The sequence below is a fragment of the Halichoerus grypus genome, chromosome 1, assembly GCF_964656455.1.
Source record: "Halichoerus grypus chromosome 1, mHalGry1.hap1.1, whole genome shotgun sequence".
NCBI lineage: Eukaryota > Metazoa > Chordata > Mammalia > Carnivora > Phocidae > Halichoerus > Halichoerus grypus.
In genome coordinates this window covers 81,797,459-81,819,637 of record NC_135712.1, presented here as the reverse complement: position 1 = coordinate 81,819,637, position 22,179 = coordinate 81,797,459, and the positions used below count along the sequence as shown (strand labels likewise).

The 22,179-nt window shown below is 43.7% G+C and overlaps 1 protein-coding gene across 1 annotated transcript in view; it reads right to left on the bottom strand.

Annotated features, from left to right (window-relative positions):
* Positions 1 to 22,179, bottom strand: part of KLHL6 (kelch like family member 6) — a 57,854-nt gene that overhangs the window by 14,462 nt on the left and 21,213 nt on the right. Inside the window, exons 2-3 of the mRNA XM_036122436.2 lie at positions 21,010 to 21,175; positions 4,863 to 5,312 (exon numbers count right to left, since the gene is read on the bottom strand). Of these exons, the coding sequence (XP_035978329.1) occupies positions 4,863 to 5,312; positions 21,010 to 21,175 (616 nt within the window). The remainder of the gene's footprint in view (positions 1 to 4,862; positions 5,313 to 21,009; positions 21,176 to 22,179) is intronic.

Here is a 22,179-nt window from a genome sequence, read left to right as displayed (position 1 = left end):
GATCACGGTTATAACCAGCTTCCACAGCGGCACCCAGCAATCCCCACCTCAGGGTATTTACATCTTATGTTGTCCCCCCAGTATTGTTCCGGGGAGGCCTCTATGCCAGCAAAATACAGCAGAGGCGATGGTTTACCACTGCTGAAACTAAGTTATAAAAAGCACTACAGCTTTCATCTTGATGGCTCTCTCAGTCTTTCTGGGGCCATTTGCTCTGGAAAAACCAGCTACTATGGAGAGGCCCACATGGCAAGAAACTGCGGCTTCCAGCCAACAGCCAGCAAGGAACTGACACCTGTCAACAATCCTGTGAGTGAGCTTGGAAGTTGATCCTCCAACACTGTTTGAGCTTTGAGATGACTGTAGCCCCTGCCAACAGCTTGACTACAGCTTCATGAGAGACTCCAACTAAACCAGGCCTAGATTCCTGTGAGCTGTGAAATAATAAATGTAAACTATAAAGTTTGGGGACAATTTATTATACAGCAATAGATAACTAATACAACACTCTAGTTGATGGAATTGCTGGGTATTAAGACCTGCCTTATCACTTGGCACCACAGAACTCCCAAGTGGTGGCACTATTATCAAATGTAAACTCAACTACATTTGACAAAATATTAACCCCAAAGGCATGACAAGGGCCAGTCGTGAAGTCAGAGATGTGCAAGTTTGTTGCAGACACACAGGAGGGTTTCCAGTGAATCACATGCAACAATCAGCCCTAACCAGTGTCTTTTCAGATTGTTAAAAATAGAACAGACAATTGCACCTTGCTGCCTATTCATTAACAGGGCCTATACTAGGGGACCAACAGAAGTGACCGTGTTGCTTCAACAAAGCTGTCCTCAGGGGTGAGCCTCTGCCTCACTCAGGAGTGAGCAACACCACACATGTCAGAGCAGCCTTTGGTATAAATCAAGGTGGTCGCTGGAAACTTAGGAGGCAATGAAATAGAGGGGAAACTATCTCTGCCCCCAAAGATTTCTCTCAATGAAGGTACTAACTACCACTTCTAAATCAAATATAGATTGACGTCTGCTTTTAGGGTTCTAAAATCTCCCACTGTTGCCGCCTCCACGAGCTTAGAGGAGGAATACGGTTAAAAGGGGGAGATGATGATAGGACAAGAAGGTTTTAAGTTTGAAAAAGGAAGGTTAAGGGGAGAAGTGTGTTCAGAGAGTAGCCTCCAGACTTACACCACTATTACCAGGAGGAAACCCAAGATCATTCAAGCAGTGAGCAGACAGGGAGTTTCAGGGAATGAACTGGCAGTGAGACCTCGATTCGAAGATCACAGTGGTTGTTTGGTTCAGTTACCCAGACTGTAAAATGGGAATGAGAAAGTGCCCTGAGGATTTGGGACGATAAAGCAACAACCCTTAGACACAATGAAAAGAGAAATCTGGGACGCCTGGGTGGTGCAGTCGGTTAAGCATCTGCCTTCGGCTCAGGTCGTGATCCCAGGGTCCCGGGATCGAGTCCCTCATCAGGCTCGTTGCTCAGCGGGGAGCCTGCTTCTCCCTCTGCCTCTGCTCCCCCTGCTTATGCTCACTCTCTTTCTGACAAATAAATAAAATCTTTTTAAAAAAAAGAAAAGAGAAATCTTAGCTTCAGAGAAAGAAAATGCTTGGTTGTGAGAAATAGTGCACCATAAAGGAATTGAGAAAGAATGAGAACAGTCTTCATTTGTGGGGCCTTACCATGCACCAGACACTGTGCTAACCACATCTCATTTATTATCCTATTTAATTCTCAAAACAATTGTAACAGTTGGTAGGCATTATTATCTCCATGTTACAGGTCAGGACAGAGCTTTCAAGCAGTTAAGTAGCTTACCCAAGGTCACACAGTCAGTAAACTGTGCAGTCAAGATTAAAGCTCAGACCTGCCTAAATGCAAAGCCCATGTCCTGCCACTGGAAACTCTTCCAGATATCAGAATTCTCTCTTTTCCTAAATCCAAAATTCATAATGCCACTTTCCCCACACTGCAAATACCAAAGTCAGAACACATACTTCATAGCAGCAATTTTGCAGAAGGGAGAGCAGAGATATTTTATATCAGCAGAAAACCTTTATCACCTGCATTTCAGGGACTTAGGAAACAGGAAGCAGAAATAAAAGTAGCTAGAATATTGGAAGTGTAGTTGATCAAGACTCTGTACTTTGAATGCTAAACTGAGAGCAGCTGCAGAGACAGACACTGTCTGCAGTTTTATGAGGGCTTTGATACCCAATGCTGAGCCATCTGCCAGTGACCCACATACCCAGCATAGGGTAGGACCCATATGGTTGCCTGAACTCCCTCCATCAGTCTACTCATCACTGTTCATTTGCTTGCTGTCTTGGCTTCTCTGACAGACCATAAATTTCATAAGGCAGAGACTCTTTCTGTAGTGCCTGGTGCCATATCTGGCATATAGCTGGTGTTCAGAATTTATTTGCAAAAAATACATACATACAGACAGACATAAAAGTATAGCTTATTAAAATATATGGGATGCTGTTAAAGTAGTACTTAGGGGGAAATTTATAGCACTACTGACAATACTAGAAAAAAAAGAAGAGTTCTCAAATCAATGACTTCAGCTTCCACTTTATTTTTTTTTTTTTTTAAGATTTTATTTATTTATTTGAGAGAGCATGAACGGTGGGGAGGGGCAGAGGGAGAGGGAGAAGCAGACTCCCCACTGAGCAGGGAGCCTGATGTGAGACTCAATCCCAGGACCCTGGGACCATGACCTGAGCCGAAAGCAGACTCTTAACCGACTGAGCCACCCAGGCGCCCCATCAGCGTCCACCTTAAAAAAATAAGAGAAAATTAAATCCGAAGTAAGCAGAAGAAAGAAAATAATCAAGACCAGAACACAAGTAAATGAAATAAATCATAAAAACAAGTGAAACCAGAAGCTGTTTCTTTGAGAAAATTGATAAAATTGATAACCCTCTAACCAGACTGATCAGGAAAAAAAGAGAGGAGACATAAACCACCAATATCTGGATGAGAGATGTGACATCACTATAGATTCTACGGATATTAAAAGGATAATAAAGGAATGCTGTGAGCAACTTTATGCTAATAAATTCCACAACTTCTATGAAATGGGAAATTCTTTGAAAGACACAACTACCAAAGTGCATTCTAGAAGAAATAGATAGCCCTATATCTATTAAAGAAATACAATTTGTAGTTAAAAACCTCACAAAGAAAACTCCTGGGGCACCTGGGTGGTTCAGTTGGTTGAGCATCAGACTTGATTTCAGTTGGGGTCATGATCTCAAGGTTGTGAGATCGACATCGGGCTCCGCGCTCAGTGCAGAATCTGCTTGTCCCTCTCCCTCCCTGACTTGTGTTCTCACTCTCTCTAAAATAAATAAATAAAATCTTAAAAAAACCACAAAAACTCGCTGATTCTGATAGTATCACTGGTAAATTCTACCAAACATTTAAGGATATATTTACAGAGTGAATCAATGACAGTAGATCTGAGGACAACACAGAACTAGAAAAGGACACACAAGAAAAGAAGGAGGCTCCAGGGGCCTCATACAGACAATTTCTAAACCACCTGTGGCTAGGATCTATCAATGGCCTAATGAAGGTTTGGAAGCCTATCCTAGAACTATTGTACAGTGGTATATAAGTGTGTGTGTCCATGTGTATAAACTTAACACACTGTCCCTATATTATTATTTCCTGAGGGTTTTGTTCCTCTCCACTAAGCCTATTTTTGTATTTATGAAGTTTTGAATAAAACATTTCTTCAGAAGTTGTTAAGGAGAACCAGATACATCCAAATGATATGTGTATTCATCATCTTGGTACCCATTTATTTATTCAACATTTACCAATCGCTTACTCTATACCAAGGATTCTCGTAAGGCCTAGAGATGAAAAGTCCAATAATACATTTTTCTGACCATAACAAGCTGCCAGTATAGAGACATTTACAGATGAGGAAGTCAATGGTTACCATGTGGTGGCTGGTGTTACGACAGAGCAATGCACCAGGTGCTATGAGAATGAGAGAGGTCTCTGAAGAAGGTGATGCTTTAACTTTTTGCAGCTGGAGTAGAAGTCAACTAGATGGAGAGAGGAAAAAGGCACTTGAACATTAGTCCGCTTTAGTGGATGAAAAAAGCACATCCACTTTGAGGAATTGCAAGCAGTGCATTAGGAGCCTAGCAGGAGGGAGAGGCTGGAGACGGCATTAGAGAAGTGGGTGGGAGGTGAAGTAGGCGAGGCTCGGCTCTGGGAGCGGAGGCAGGAAGTGTGTGGGCTTTACCCTGAGAGTCATGGGGAGCCATAAAGAGGGTAAGCCCAAGAACACAATAATTAGGCTTGAGTTTTAGATCATCCAGCTGGTGAATGAACTGGAGGGAGGCCAGACTGAGGGCAGGACAATGAGTTTTGAGGAATTTTCAGAAATTCAGGAAGGAAACAATGACAATCTGAACCAAGGTAACATCACAGACTATCCAAGAGACTCGTGGTTCTCCAGAGCGGGCAAACGAGGAAAGCGGTACTCCTATCGGATGGCGACCGGACAGGGCACATTCTGTCCTGTGTGTGTCACCCCCATCAACCTCCACCCTACGCACTGGGAAGAGGAAGGATGTGCTGAGTGGTTTCCTATCTCACTCAGTCCTCTCAGTAGCTGTTTATAATGTGGTATCAGCCCCATTTTACAGATCAGAAATCCAGGGCTTCTGGAACTGCCTGACTCAAACCATGAACAGTGCAGCGTCTTCTTCTCCATGCCGTTCCTAAGGATTGGTAAGCCAGCCTCATCTATATTTCTGTGAGGCTGCTGACTCCTCTACTTTGCTGCTTAACTACAGGGTCGCTCATCAACTCACCTCATTGCCTGAAAGGTGGTACATCCTGGCTTCCTGAAGCAGCGGGAAGACCTCTGGGCACTGTCTGATAAGAGGATCTGCCTCCACCGTCTCCACAAAGTACCACGGGTCCAGAAGTGGCAAGCGCACATTCTCAAGGACATAGGGGAGCAAGCAGAGTCGTTCTGACTGTTTGTGCCGGACCCAGCTCATCACAGTCTCAAACACCTGAGCCTCTTCAGTTACATAGAGGTCATCGCTCTTCAAGATGTGGTACAGAGTATCCACAGGAAGTTCAAGGAACTCCTCAGAGTTCAGAATCTGCACAAAGTTTTGAATGATGTAGTTTTGAACCTGCTTCTTCAGACTGTCCAAGGAGTGTGTGTCCGCCAGCCTCAGTATTCCAACACAGTTTTCGGGGTTCAAGGCTTCTGTTAGGAAGCTGGCACAGGCATCCACCATCCGCAGGAACTAAGAGAACAGAAGGGAGGCAAATCAGGCCAGAAAACCATTAGTCCATAGGGAGCCTTATCAGCAAGTCGTGTGTGGTGGCAAAAAATTAGAACAATCCAAATGACTGACAGTAGGGGACCAGCTAAAGAAATGATGTACATTCTTATTTTTGGCAACTCTGTAGTCATTAATATGACATGTAAAAGAATATTAAATGATATAGAAAATGCTCATAATGTATTGAGTTTAAATATCTGTTCACTGAATCTGATCAAGCCTCTCGATTTAATCAGCAATTTACAAGAAATCATCATTCTTATAAAAATATGAGTCCCTTATGCTTATATAGCAGAACGAGGAACACGTTAAATGGCACCATGGGAATATACAATCAGCAAAATCTGGACTGTGAGAAACTTTACGGAAAAACCAGTTCAGTTTCTTCAACAAATACATCACAAGGGGGTAAAGGAGAGAGAGAAAGATGGGGAGGAGGAACCTAGAAATGAAGAGAGATGTAAGAGACACATCAACCTCGTGCAAAGTCTGGACCTTATTTGGATTAGTGTTCATTTTAAGTGTGATAATGGTATTATGATTATGTTTCAAGAAGAATCCTTGTGTTGGGGTGCCTGGGTGGCTCAGTCGTTAAGCATCTGCCTTCGGCTCAGGTCATGATCCCAGGGTCCCGGGATCGAGCCCCGCATCGGGCTTCTTGCTCAGCGGGAAGCCTGCTTCTTCCTCTCCCACTCCCCCTGCTTGTGTTCCCTGTCTCGCTGTGTCTCTCTCTGTCAAATAAATAAATTTTTTTTTTTAAAGAAGAATCCTTGTGTTTTAGAGATATATACTAAAATATTTGCAGATGAAATGAGAAGAGCACTTCACAAAATCATAGGTACATTATGATCCTATTTTTATAAAAAATATAGAATATTGGGGTGCCTGGGTGGCTCAATCGTTAAGTGTCTGCCTTCGGCTCAGGTCATGATCCCAGGGTCCTGGGATCAAGCCCCGCATTGGGCTCCCTGCTCTGTGGGAAGCCTGCTTCTCCCTCTCCCACTCCCCTTGCTTGTGTTCTCTCTCTCTGTCAAATAAATAAATAAAATCTTAAAAAAAGATATATAGAATATTAGCATAGAAAAAAGACTGAAGGATATACATCAAAATATTAACAGTTATTATATCTCGGTATATCAGTATCCTAGGACAATTTATGCTGCAGTAACAAATAACCCCCAAATCTCAGGTGCTGACAAGAATAAATAATTATTTCTCACTCGCATTACATGTCCTACAGGGGTCTTCACTCCAAGACCCAGGATGACAGAAAAGCCCTGAGCTGAGATGTGACAGGAAGAGAAAAAAGATGGCAGAGCCTCATCAAGGCTCTTAAAACTTCAGCTCGGAAGTTGCATGTGCCATTTCCACTCACACTCAATTGGCCAGAGTAAGTCATGTGGCAAAGTTTGTTGCCAAGGGAAAAATAATCCTCCCATAGACACAGTCCCATAGGGATAGAAAGGGAAGATAGTGTATAAATAATGTAAGGTACCACACTTTCTAATAAGACTCTGAGAATTTCCCTTACTTTTTAAACATACTTTAAAAATCCTCTAAAATGAATAAATAGCACTTTTGTAAGTTAAAAATTCATTTGTAAAATTGTTGGTTTCCATATCTTAGTTTTAAATTATCATCATTCTTATAAAAATATGAGTCCCTTATGCTTATATAGCACTTAACCATTTACAAAGCACTGTCATATCCATTATATTATTTAATATTCATTTTACAGATGAGGTGTCTCAAATGCATCAGTTCATTCTTTTTTTTTTATTTTAAGGTAACACATGCAGTGTTATATTAGTTTAAGGTGTACAATATTCAAATGTATCAGTTCATTCTTATTCACTGCTCTCTGGAGCTTAGCTTTGAACAAGTCTAACTTCCTATCTCCCCTTCCTTGTCCATGGGCCAGTAATGGGTCAAGTTCTCAGTGTTCTTGGGTTGATGAATTAATTAACAGGAGGGAAAAAGGAAGGCTGAGTGGAGAGGACCTGGTGGGTAGGGCCAGTCTGAAGGCAGTCAGATAGCCCAGTGAGAGTTTGGATGGGACAGACCTGCATCCAATGGGGTGTAACCTGCAGAGGAGACACTCCAGTGACGAGCTGAAGGTAGCAGGGTTGTGAGGCCTGAAGGGTGGGGGTGGGAGTAGGACTGGTCTTAGAGTGAACCATATTGATTTAGGCTCCGGCCTTCACTCCAGAGCATTCTAGGATTTTTGGGTCAATGCCAATTGCAACATATTATCTTTCCATGTCAGAACACTCATTCCAGTTGTCAGTTTAGAAAACATCGACTGAGGGTCAATGAAATGCTGGAGAAACTTGAATTTGGCCTCAGACCGCCCTGTTTGCTGGCCCCAGCCATCGCCTGCAGATCTACTCCTCGCATGAGCAACAGTAGAAACAGTTGAGACTGAGAATTCTAACACCTGTTCAGTTGTTTGCAGATTTTCAGTTCAAAGAGTAAAAATATACAACCGAGACCAAGACTTGCTGAGCCCTCAGAACCTGTCACCAGAGCCCTCTGTGGCTCTGCCCACGGTGTCTATGAGCACTGAAAGGGAACTCACTTTTGTGGCAGCCTCCAGTGCAAACAGCAGGTACACTATTCCAGTGTTTGCATGAGAAGAAGATGATATGAAAATTAATAAATTTTCTAAATATGTAAACTGTCACTGGGAGGCCACCTAAGAACCTGGTAACAGTGGTTGTCTCTGAGGAGGGGAACTGGTAGCTGGGGTCGGGGTAGAAAGGAAGACTTACTTTTATTTATTTATTTATTTTCTTATTTTTAAAAGATTTTATTTATTTTTCTGACAGAGAGAGAGAGAGAACAAGCAGGGGGAGCCACAGGCAGAGGGAGAAGCAGACTCCCCACTGAGCAGGAAGCCCGATGCGGGGCTTGATACCAGGATGCTGGGATCATGACCTGAGCCGAAGGCAGATGCTCAACTGAGCCACCTAGGCGCCCCAGCAAGACTTACTTTTCACTGTTCATCTATTTGTACTCCCTTGCTTTGTGTGCCATGTGACAGAATTCTCTATTTAAAATAAAGTTTCTTATAGAAATAAATAAATAAAATAAAGTTTCTCATGAATGGAGAAAACACTAGAAAGTAACATGTCAAAATGCTATCCACATTTATCTCAAATGCAGTTTTATAAAGTTATTAATTTGTCTTTTAGACTTTGCTGTTTAGAACAAATGTTCTACACTGAGCATGAAGTTGTTGTTTTTATTTTATTTTATTTATTATTATTATGTTTTTGCAAGAGAGAGACAGAGAACACAGGAGCAGGGGGAGGGTGCAGGGGCAAAGGGAGAGGGAGAGAGAGAGAATCCCAAGCAGGCTCCACATCCAGTGCAGAGCCCAAAGTGGGGCATGATCCCATGACCCTAAGATCATGAACTGAGCCGAAATCAAGAGTCAGACGTCCAACCGACTGAGCCACCCAGGCGCCCCCATATAAGGTTGCTTTTTTTTTTTTTTTAAGATTTTATTTATTTATCAGAGAGCAAGAGAGAGAGAGAGAGAGCACCAGCAGGGGGAGTGGCAGGCAGAGGGAGAAGCGGGCTCCCTGATGAGCAGAGAGCCAGACAGACGCAGGGCTCAATTCCAGGACCCAGGGACCACGACCCAAGCCAAAAGCAGACACTTTAACAACTGAGCTACCCGGGCACCCCAATGAGGTTGCTTTTAAAATCAGAAAAAATAAAATAAATACTTCCTTGCGATTTTCAAGTACACAATGAGAAAATAAAATAAAATGTAAAGAATAAAACAACAACTCCTATATGCCAGTCCCTTTATATTACCCAGATAATTTAATCCTCACAACACTATAAAGTAGATTTTTATTGTTATTCCTGTTTTATAGATGAGGAAAGGAGATCCAAAGAAGTGAGGTAATTTCCTCAGAAACTTAAAGCTAATAAGAGGTAGAGCTAAAATTTGAATCAGTCTTATCTGATTCTAAAAACACATGTTTTTAGACCATTTCAAGCTACCTCAGGTCAAACAGTGTGTGCACAGAACAAGGGCTTGGCAGATGTCAACCATGATTTGCACACTTCACCAAGGAGAGCTTCAATAATCTGATTTGCCCAAAGGAAGGCTTGGCCGACAAGGTGCTAATTCCTACCCCTGCTTGATGACTGCTGATGAGCAAAGAAGGAAACCATGAAAGAGAATCACACCAAGTACTGGAGCTCAGATTTGTTAGAAACATTGATCCAAAGTATCCCTCCCCACCCAGAAATCATTCATTCCTTCATTCATCCACCTGTTAATTTCCAGAATGTGTACTGAACATCTGTTATGTAGGAGGCCATCAACCAGTGTTGGGGGTACAGAGGTGAGCAGAAAGAGACACAGTGCCTGTGCTCATTGGACCTGACAGACCAGTGGGGAAGGCAGACATTAATCAAATAATCACACAAGTGTCAAATTATAACTGTGATAAATGCTATGTAACAAAGTTCAGTGATTCCACGACCTGAAAGTGAAGACATAGCCTTATTCTTACCCCTCAAGCTGTGCACTGTCACCAGGACTCTCCCTGATGGAACCCTTCCACAGTCAGACCTGTCTGCTCACCTTCCCCAAATATTCCTAAGCTCGCCTATCACAGTGCCTTTTTGTGCTCATGCTGTTTCATTAGCCTGGACCAGCTTTCTCCCTCATCACTATCTGTTAAAATCCTGCTCTCCTTGTCCAGGACAGTTTGACTCCAGAGCTCCACTTTTTAAGAAAAGACTCAGGACAGTTTGCCCCAATTTCAACTGAAAAGGCCTCTTTCAAGTTAACCTCAAAAAAAAAAAAAAAAGGGAAAGAGTACCATGACCATCACCTTGTCTACACAAGGCTGTTTTCTTCATTAGAGTGTTAAATCTGGGACTGATGGATGGGTTCCAGAGTCTGTGAACTCCTACAATGGTGTGCAAACATCTGTTTGCACATGGGGCAGTTTTCTGGAAATTGAGTTTACAGGAGACACTGAGTTGCTCTCTAGTATCCATGAACCTGAGGACAAAGTCAACACAAGAGGGAGAGCCAGGCTGACAGGACCAGAGAGTCTTAACCAGACTGTGCTTTAAGCCTTCCTTGCCTCTGGACACTTTTAATTCTGGGTCAGTACTTGCTTAAGAAGAAAAGAGGAGAATGAAAGAGAAGGGAAGGGAAAGGACATGGAGAAATCCTACCCATTCATGAGATTCTTTCTCAAGAGCCACTTCTCCTTCTTGGCTTCTCCAGTTGCCTAACATGGAATCAACTCCTCCCTCCTCTGTGCTCCACTGGGCAATTCACCTGCCCCTCCATGGAGCACAGATTACATTTCTCCCTTGTACTATGGTCAAGCATCTCAAGGGCAGATTCTAGGTCATACTTGTGTTTTTATTTCCAACAGCACCTGCACAAATTCTGCCAAAAGAAGGGAAGGAAAGAGAGAGAAGGAAAATAGTTTTTGGATACCTAGTATGTACCAAGAATTGTGCTAGACACTTTCTCATCCATTTTTTTATTTAATGAATAAATTTTATTTTTTTTAACGAATATATTTTATTTAGTAAGTAATAACAAGGTAGGTATTAGTACAAACTATTTGCACAGAGGAAGAATTAGAGAATTCAAAGAGTTAAGTGCATTGCTTAAGGTCACACAGCCAATAGGTGGTACAGATGACACTCGAGGTCATGGCTAGCTCACTCTTCTCACTGGCCATCACACTGCCTTTGTAACTGTCGCATTGTTGAATTAACAAACTTCCAGGAGAGTCTGAAGAAGCCTTATGAGGACAAGCGTAGTGAGAATCTCCAAGTTGCCTACACTTCCCCCAAAATATGCTTCAAGAAATACTTCCGAACGTGAGGGGTGTAGAGCAGCATCCTAACCAGTGGCTGGGAAACTGCTGATGTGCAGGGCAGTCATGGGAAAAAGAAATTGTTTTCTTTACAATATATATGCTTTTTGCTTCTTCATATTCAAGATTACTTAGGACTTTAGCGTAAATTTTCTTTCTCAGCCTGTCCCATTGACCCATGAACTTGTTTATTAAAGCTGAGAGATGACAGATAATGGCAACAGACAGCCAACTTCCTGTTTGAGGGGACATGTGAGCAAAAGGTTACAGTCAGGCACCTGACTCTCAAATAGGGAGACTAAAAATACAATCAAAGAAACCACTTGAGACGTGGCTGCAGTTCCCATGAGAAGTGTCTGCCTCAATGAGAATGGACCCCCTGCCCTCCATCTCCACTGGCCCTCCTCTGCTTCCCTTCATGCTTTCCAGAATATGAGGTCTTAACAGACTTAACCAGTGTAATTCCACATCTCCCTAGAGGTGCCTTCAAATCCACTCCAGAAAAACTGAAGTCCTGTTTTGGCCCAAATCAGCAATTCCATCGACCAGAGTCCCCAAGTGACTTTATAGTTATTGCAAAGGGTGTGTAAAGACACTGGTATTCTTACCTTCAAGCCCCAACAAATCAGTGTTTGTGAAGAGTATATAATTTGTTGATGAGATTAATAAGTCAAAATCATTTGAAATTGTGATTTTTTGGTGAACTGTTTGTGAATTCATAGTAAATTTTTTGTCACCATTTTCCTTCTCAGACAATAGTTATAAAAAGTAAAGTTGTTTTCCTATGGGGTGTGTACTGATGTTAAAGAGGGGTCTTCAGGGGCACCTGGCTGGTTCAGTCGGTTAAGCATCTGACTTGATTTCGGCTCAGGTCATGATCTCAGGGTTATGAGATCAAGTCCCGCATCAGGCTCCACTCTGGGTGTGGGGCCTGCTTAAGATTCTCTGCTCCCCCACCCCAAAAAAGAGGAGTCTTCATACTTAAAAATTGTAAATTACTACTATTCCTAATCTTCTAACCCTGCCCCTTTCCCTCTTTCTCAGGTGATACATCTATTTCAGACCAATGGGAATATGTGCCCCCTACCTCCAGGATGTCCTCTGCTCCCTCCAAACTTTCAGTCCTTGCTCTAGACTTGGCTGAGGGGTCTGCTAGTCCCTGAAAGCTATGTGGGGTGGGCAGGAAGGGAACAAAACCTGAAAAAGGCCCACTCACTAAGGTGGGGTAGGTGCTGGGGGACTGATGCAACTGTAGAGATAGACTGACCTGAGAAGTGGAATCAGAGGGAAAGGAAAGGGTGTGGGAAGTTTGGTCAAGATTCTGGCAACAGACAGCCCCTGAATTTGCAGAGGAGCCAGTGGGGCCCCCAACAGGCCAGCAGCACACAATGGGGGTGAGGGGGAACCACATGGGCCATACAAAGATTCAACGGGCCAGGGCCACAGCTGGAGCTTTGTGACTCAGCCCAGGGATAAGATGAAAGCCAGGGAGGGACTAAATGGAATAACTGTGTCTGGGACATGTTTGATGCTCAGGATATGGGTTATCTGGGAGGTCAGGGGGGTGGGCACAGAAGCAGTAGGGCATCTAAAGCAAAGCCAAGTCCTGAGAAGCAGATCCATGAGCAGACAGCTGTAATAGGTAAGGTAGCAGGTAGAGAACGTGGAAACTTAAGTCTCTGCTTACAAATTCTCTCTGCCTAGAATACGTTTCCTCCAACCCAGCTGCCATTTGTTAAAATCCTACCCATTCTGTGAAGTCCAGTTCAATGCCACCTCCTTCAGACCCAGAACTCTTTTCTACTCCTACACTCTGCCCTGGGGTCTGGCTGGATTGCTCTGTGGTTTGAAAGCTCAGTGGAAATCCTTGCTTTTGAGGCTTTGGGTGTAGTGGTGGGTGGCAGTATGGGGGTCAGAAGTTCTGGGTTTAGGCCCGAGATCATAGCTTCACTCTCAGTGAGCCACAGTTTCCTCTTCTGGAAAGTGTTGAGAATAATAAAGCCCACCTTGCAGTTTCACTGTGAGGGCACTCCCTGGCCAGCCCACTCACAGAAATATTGTCAACATCAGATGGGATCATGTAGGGGAAAGAATACGATAAATGGTTAAATAAATGTGATCTACATTTGTAACTTTTATCTTTATTTCCCCGTGATAGTTTCTTATAAAGTACCTTGCACATAGAAAATGGTTAGTAATTTGTGGTAATTAGGTAGAAGTAAAAGTCAGAATCTGGTAGCAAATTGGGTTTTCATTACAACTAAAACCCGTATCTCACTTCCTATATTCTACAACCTACAGGCAGCAACTAGGCCATTTCAGGCTTTCATATCCAGGGAAGGGGTAATAGGATAGACAGAAGAATACAATTTTGGTTTTTAAGTTTCTAAATACACTTTCAGAACTATAGTAGGAAAATAGTTTTAAAACATCAATTAGTGGTAATAACTGGGCCCTTTGAAGTGGAAAAGCCAGAATACCAAAGAGTCCAGGCATAAAGTTTATATCAAAGCAGTAGATATAGGAGAATGGATGATAATGTAGGAGCCAGCTTTTCCAACAATGATTCCCAGGCCAGGAAGAAAGAGGAGAAAGAGTCTAGTAGTAGAGTGAGAAGCAGGTGTGGGTCCCTGAGACGATGTTCTGCCTCCCAACTCAGGCCAAACTCTAGAGTAAGGGAGATGCGAAAAGCTCCTTAGAGGTTGTGGATCTGAGAGCAAAAGAATGTGTGCCTGGACTGCCAAAATAAATCAGAAAAGCAGCAGTCCAGCAGAGTGGCCACAGAAGAGAAGCTAGAATGTGTTGTTTCTAGACAAAGGGGGTCTATGCCAGTCGCTCCAAGTTCCCTAGAGTTCCAGACTGGCACAGGAGAGCAAATGAAAGTTTCTTGTGTGTCCTTGAGAGGGACACAGAAGTTGCAGAGGGGACTGGCAGACCTGAGGAGGCCTGGCAAATGGGACAAAGAGAATGCAAAGTGACCCACAAAGACTGAGGGCCAGAACCAGGTGGGCCTGAGAATTTTCAGCTGATGGCGGGGGTGTCAATGATCAGAGAGAGACTGATAGGAACACAGATGTTCCAGCAGGTGCCAGCATGGACCAATGATGCAAATAACCATGGTAAGCCTGGGCCAGATGCCTCTTTCTACTATGTCCTAGCATTCTGTAAACACCCCTTGTAATTATATAAGCAACCCGGATTCTAAAGAGAGTGTTCTGGGATGCCAGGGATGTTCTGGAGCTTGATCTGGGTGGAGGTTACATGGTTGCAAACACATGTAAAAAATAAAAAACTATACACTTAAGATGTGTGCATTTTACTAAATATGTTATACCTAAAAATAAAAAAGAGTCACCATTGAGATTAAACACAGAACTGTAAAGACTAAAGAGACGCTGCTTGGACAGCAGCAGGCTCACTGTTGAGATGGGGACACCTGGTGGCCCCAAGTGTCCCAGTTTCCCCAGAGGGAGTTAGGCATGAGGGGTGGCAGCTGTGCCAGTCTTGCCCCCTGACACAGTTACAGGGCCCCACTGGTTCCCAGAATTTTCCACTGGGCAGCCCTGAGGCTGCTGACGGCCCCAGCTGCCTTTAGGATCATGGCTTGATTCAGGCCTCATGCTGAGAGATGGACGCAGTGTGTGGAGTGGAGAACACACAGGCTAGCATAAGCAGACAGGAGTGAAATTCAGGCTCCTCTCTCACTAGCCATGAAACCTTGAACATTTACTTTACATCACTGAATTTTTATTTCTCCCATCTTTAAATTGGGGGTAAAAATACTGACCTCATTTTAAATGAAACGGTACAGGCAAGAGTTGCCACATAGTGAATGCTCTGAAAAGCAAAACTATCACTGCCGTGTGGACCAGGATATTAACCCTGATGTCTTATCACTTACAGTGGCCACACAGTAACATTGGTTGACAAAGGGGTGCGTGGGAGAGGGTGCTTCGGTCAACAGATGGATTTTATTTAGATAGCAGCAAAGAAATAGTTGGGCTGGTTTCCTTGCTTGGATCAACTGACTACTCTGATGTTGGGTCCATACAATCTGTGGGTCCCTGTCAATGACAACAGAGGTTCATCTGTAACTTGCAGTGATGAGATCTGCTTTTGCTAGGTGCCTGGCACTTAGTAGGTGCTTACAAATGAAGTAGTTATTAGTATTAACCTGTGGAATACTTCTTCCTCTACTAGCCCACATTTCTTAAAGCCAGGAATGGGCTTCTTAGTGTCCTCTTAAGGCAAGTCGGGCAAATTTTCATGGGGTCTTGAGTAGTTTCTGAGGCAGTCCTCATATTCAGCTAGTAATGAACAAGAGCAACGCACGCCTTCATTGATTCAACAAATATTTATGTACTATGATTTATGTACTATGAGCAAGCCAAGAAGCCAACCCAGGCCATCAGGGTCAACCACTGACCACATGGCTACCTCGTCCATACAGATCTCAGCCCAGAGCATGTCATGGCTTGTGTCTTCTCAGGCCCAGCCAGATGACCAGGCTCCCACTCTGGCAGCCCCCCTTTCCTTCCTCATGTCAGCCCTCAGGACTCAGCCTGATCTCTTTTCAGCTTCTAAGCTCCTTCTTCTAACCAGCTGTTCTGTTATCTTAGGCATCCTCTGTCCCAAAACTAAATGAGGGGTGAGCTGGTCTCCCTGACCTCACACCTTTTGCTGCCCTGCTGATAAACTCACAAGTCCATATTCTTTCATGAGTTTTTAATAATAAAAATGAGAGTAATGAATATGACAAAGTTCTCCAAACGAACACGGCAGTTCTCCAAAACTAAAGAATCTTACCAAGTTCTTATAGCCATTGTCCCAGGTCTATAGTCTCTACAGTTTCTGACTGCCTTGCTCATCTAGAACTCAAGAGCCTGAAGTTCCAGCTAAGGCAAGTTCTCGGGGCCCACTGGATGACATTCATCTCAAAAACCCTGCCTCCCATGTGAAGGGTCACTCAGGCCTTTCCTTGTAGGTGCTTTTCTTACTCTTACCTTTCTAGAAACTACTTGGAGAAAATACATTTCTCCCCATAATTCACCAATAAATTATGGCTAGATTACTGCAAAGTTCCTCTCATGGGCAGTTCATTCAGTACCTGCCCACACTAACTTTCCTCCTAAAAGAAACTGTCCCACCCTGGGCACAGATGATTGGACCAATGACAACTGACAATGGTAATGGTAACTGACCCCAGGGTTAGCCGTCTTCATGAGGTCAGCAACTCATGAAGTTGCCTCGCATGGAAAGCTCTTTTCAAACAGCAATAGTGGTGACTGGCTGGGTCAATCAAAAGATCTCTTTCTGGACTGGGAAATTCTGGCATAGAAGCAATCTATGGATAATAGCAAGAGAGCTGAAAAGAGAAGAAGAAAGTGAGGGAACAGCTGAGGATCAGCGATGGTGTGACAACTAAAAACCTTTACCACCGGATTGGGTAGAGAACACCAAGATACTCTGATTCCCATTGATTTCAGTCCCACAAAGGTGGTATCGGCTTCTGTGGATGTTCTATTTTTTTTTTTTTTTTTTTTTAAAGATTTTTATTTATTTATTTGACAGAGAGAGACACAGCGAGAGAGGGAACACAAGCATGGGGAGTAGGAGAGGGAGAAGCAGGCTTCCCGCGGAGCAGGGAGCCCAATATGGGGCTCGATCCCAGGACTCTGGGATCATGACCTGAGCCGAAGGCAGACGCTTAACGACTGAGCCACCCAGGCGCCCCTGTGGATGTTCTAAAATAACAAGATAAAATGCCAACTCTGGCACACTTTTCTCTATCTATAATCCTGAGTTAATTAAATATAGCACCAGTCCAATTCATTCTACTAACCAAGTGTCATATGAACCCGATAAAACAAAACTTTAAATCATGGTCTCTTATAATTCTAATCCAGGTAAAAGCAAAGATTTAGGGATGGCATAGGAAAATGTTCTCACAGCTCAATGTCAGCCCAGTTTACTTAAGGTACAAATTGCCCGAAGTAAAGTTAAAATTACTGCACAAATGATGGGAAGAAAATTCTATCCATCTATTATGTGCCAGGCATTTTACAAATAGCATCTCATTAAATCCTCATAATAACTCTCCCTAAAAGGTAGGTATAGGTATTGTTATCATCCTAATTTTACAAATAAGAAAGCTGAGGCTCAGACAATCTAAATAACCTGTCCACATCCACACAGCAAATAAATGACTGAACTGGGATTTAAACCCAGGTTCTGCCTGACTCCAGCACCCATGTTCTTTCCACTCTACCACTCTGCCTTATAAGAGATCATTAAGATAATTCGACATGTTCCACTTCTCAGGAGACCCCAACAACATTATGCAGCCATCAAAAAGGCTCTATGCAGGGGCACCTCGGTGGCTCAGTCGGTTAAGCATCCTACTCGGTTTCGGCTTGGGTTGTGCTCTTGGGATCGTGCTCTCGGGGTCATGAGATCGAGCCCCAGGTCGGACTCCAGGCTCAGCAGGAAATCTGCCTGGGAGTCTCTGCCTCTCCTCTCTCTGTCCCTCCCCACCCTCGTGCTCACTCTCTCTCTCTCTCAAATAAATAAATAAAACCTTAAAGAAAAGAAAGAAAAGTCTCTATGCATACTGATCTGTAACAATCTCCAAAATATATTGTAAAGCCAAGAAAAGCAACATGCAAAATAGGGTGTATAGTGTGCCAACATTCATGTTTAAAAACTGGAGACAACGAGTGGGAGTGATATATGCACATATACATTGTGCATAGGATATGAAGGACAGCAAGACATGGTCAAAAGTGAACAGGGCAAAATGTTCCACTGTTCCCCCTTCTGTTTTCTGAATTTGGAACAAGGGTATGTTTTATTCATTCAAATGAATAAATACTTTTTTAAAACCACAAAGTGATTTCAACAACCTATAAACTTCTGTCCCTTGTGGTGCTTTCAAGCATGAAGATATTCCCAGTTTTCTACATCTAAGACTTCAAAGCAAGTCATCCAGAAGCAACAGAAATCAGAAAGTGGGTTAAATAGATACCCAGACGCCCAGAGCACTCTTCTCTTGTTTTCAAAAGCATTAACACTCATAGGAAAATGAGTAAAATAGCCTCAAAGAGAAACTTAGTATTTTTTGCCTAGAAAGTGAATGAGATTTGGAAAATTTTAAGGTGAGGGAATACCAGAATAGGGGAATCAATAATAAACTGAGCACGCTCTATCTCTATCCTGTCTCTGTCTTCCTCCTCCTTCCACCTCTGATTAAAACCAAAATCTCTACTGAAGCTCACCACTTAAGAGAAAATGAGGAGGAGGTGGGGGAGGAAGAGGACGAGGACAAGGAGAAACTTAATGCCAAAATAACTTCCAGATACATTAAAAATTTAAGTATCAAAACTGTGGATATAACAAGACTAACAGAAATTATAAGTGAATAAGTATATACTTAAGCAGCGGGGAAGGTCTTTCTAAAAACACATAACAAAGGCAAAAAAACATCAAGGAAATGATCAACAGATCTGACGAAACACAAATTTTAAATTTTGTACATTAAAAAAAGTCATAACCAAAAATTATGAGTCAAATAACCAATGGAAAATATTTGCAACATTACAAAACTCTTTACTATCTAAAGAGTTTTTACTAAAATCACCCAAAACTGAAAGGAGAACAAGAAACAGAAACACAAACTCCCTCCTCCATGAAACTGGGAGTTATCAGTAACCCCAAACCACAGACTATGAAGACTGGCAAATGGCTTTGCTGAGAGGAAAGAGGTCAGACCAAGTGCCTACGAAGGAGTTTGTCCCTCAGAACCTCAGAAAGCAGGAATATTAAAGTCCCAGGGAAAGAGCAAGGCCAGGGCAGGTGGGGCTGATACCAGGGGTGGTATCAGCTCCACCTTAAGAAGAATTTAAGCCTGCTGGGACTCCTCCCCACCTCTTGTGATGTAACAACTCCACTCCCACTAGAAAAGAAGATTTATCCTCTGGAGAAACCAGACCAGAGAGGTTCTGGACCAGGGACACCAGAAATTGAGGAAGACACATGAGGACATCATACTGAAAATAAGGAGGCTAAGTAAAGATTTGTAAATACTCCCACACCCTCACACCCAGTGTAGAATACATGCAGCTGTCTTACAGTCCCCAGGCAAAAGCTAAACTAAATAGAGGCCCTATCAGGGAAGGATTTCCCTGAGGTTAGATTGTTGGAGCAGTACGGGCAGGGGTGGGAGGTGGGATGAGATAGGGCTGCTGAGAGTGAGGTTGCGGAGTCCCTCCCTCCAAAGAAGAGTATTCCCCTGCGGGTTAGTAAGGCTGAAGGGGTAAGCAGGTCAGGAGGGAGAAAGGGGGAAGGCTGTTTGTGTGTGTGTTGGGGGGGGTGCGGTAACTGACTTGGACACATCACCAGAAGGCGTGACCAGCCCTGACGGAAAATGCCCTGAAGAAACTGAGACAATAAAATTGGCAAACAATTATTCGGAACTAATCAGTGCTGTTTCATAGAGTTTCCTCCCTCTTTCTACTCTCCCCTCCTTGCTGGACTCCACAGATCCGGCCTAGACTCCAGCTTCAACAAAGATAATCCCACTGTCCATGGTCTTGACTCATGGCCCCTCATTGCTCACCTTCCCAGACTTTGTTTTGTTTCCCCTTAACTGCTGACCTACAGAGGATCCAAGAGGATACCACCTCCCAAAGTCCCAAACCATGCACAAGATCTGATGTTGTCCCAGTCCCTGGGAATGACTGGGCTTGTCCCTGGACTCTATCATAAATCTCAATAACCTCAGTGAGACACTCTCTGCTTAATCTGGCGAAACCAAGTTCAAGTGTACTTTTAGATCTAGGCAAAGATGGTAATGGGGGATGGAGCCCCTATGATAACTATGGATGCAACCAACAGAATCTATGGGTCTAATTATTCCATGAAGCTAAATATAAGTGTAATTGGATTGAAACAAACATAGTCAAACGGAAACCATAAAACTTAATCCCGAGGGTTCTCTCTTTTATCTTCTGTAATAACCCTCATGGAAAGTGCTCTTCTTCTACACCCACCACAAAGTGCTGACCAGGCAAGGTCCTGCGTGCCCCAAAATCTAGACACTGCTCCCAGAGAGACTGCATGTTGTACTGCAAAAATGTAGCTCCTGGACTTGGAAAGCCAGGGTTCAAATAACCCACTCTCTGTACATTATTACTCTTCCCTCCTGTAAAGTAGGGAGAAGTAACTATCTCCCCAGGTTGTGCTAAGGATTAGAAGTTATATATATGAGGGGTGCTTGGGTGTCTCAGTCGGTTGAGCATCTGGCTCTTGGTTTCAGCTGGGGCTGTGCTCTCGGGGTCCTGGGGATTGAGTCCCACATCGGGCTCAGGGATCAGCGCAGTCTGCTGGAGATTCTCCCCCTGCTCACTCTCTCTCTCTCTCAAATAAATTTTTAAAAATCTTAAAAAAAAAAAAAAAGAAGTTACGCATTGAAGTGATGACTGGAACCCTGGCTCCAATTAGCCTTCAGCAAATTGTAGTCATTGCTGTTAGGAACCAAGTATAGATTCCAGGCACCACGCTGTCCTGGCTTAATGGCATTAAGAAGTCAATGCCGCATCTCACCACCTCTCAGGAAATTTCCAAAGGAGTCTCTTCTGACTTTCAAGTAAGTAGAGGCCCAGCTAAGTGTGTGTGTGAGTGTGGTGTATATATGTGTGCCAGGTATGAGCTTGGGAGCCAGTCCAGGCAGATTTCTGAGGAGTCGCTGCTTTCCCCTGCTCCAGAGGAGAGCATTGAGACTGTTCACACACCTGAAAGAGGTTAGCAGCTTCCAGGACCCGCTGCACATTCTGCTTGGTGATCAGCGCCTTGCTGGTGTAGGTGTAGTCCAGAAGAGTGTGCATGGTCTCAGCATCTACCCCTTTGATAATGATCCTCTTCTCATACTTTTCCTTTAAATCGTTGCAGAACATGGCCCTGGAAGAAAGATGAGTGAATGTGAGTCCTACCGTGATTCTTAGTTCTAGGTCAAAATAGATCCCCCCTCACACCCATCTGCCCCCATGGAACTGCGAGGTTCCTAAGGTCAGGACCCAGGATGATTGTTCTCTGTTCCTCCAATACCCAGCACGCATCAGAAATTCAATCGAAACTTACCGAACAGAACTGTCCTGCTCTGCTGTGCCCACCTATGGTCCCTACAGCAGTCCCAGATCTGAAGGGACAGTAGGACTGGCCAAGCTGGTGGGATCTCGAACTACTTTATTGGCCCAAAGAACTACTTCAATGGCTCAGAGTGCTGGAGATTCTTCTGGGAGCATTGTGGGGCCCCTCCCCTGCTCAGGCCTTATCTGTACTTTTTTAATGACTAGGTACCCCACAAGAGGGTTTCTGACTTCATTCTCAGTCCTCATTCCAGCCTTCCTCTGGCCTGGAGGCTGTCCCCACACCCAGGCCTGGCCAGCTGGGGCTCAAAATCCTGAAAGGGATTTAAATATCAAGCAGTCTCTGGACTTCATTGTGTCCCCCTAAAATTCATATATTGAAGCCCTAACCCACCAACTTAGATAGCGCTTTTAGGAGATAGCTAAGGTGAAATGAAGTTGTAAGAGGGGGGTCCTAATCCAATAGGATTGGTGTCCTTAAAAGAAGAGGAAGAGACACCTAAACTCTGTCTCTGCCGTGTGAGCACACAGTGGCTGTCTGTAAGCCAAGAGAGTCCTCACCAGATGCTGGTCATGCTGGCACCCTGATCTTTCAGTCTCTAAAACTGTGAAAATATAATAAATTTCTGTTGTTGAAGCCACCCAGTCTATGGTATTTTTTTATGACAGCCCAGGCTGGCTAATACAGACAGTCTCTCCCCTAGCCCATAGCAGGGACACATATGCACAAATAATAGTCTACAAGGGTCAAAAAGACTTACAAAGTGCTGTGCTGGCCAGGGATCGCTGCTCATGGAGAAGGAAAATGTTGCTATG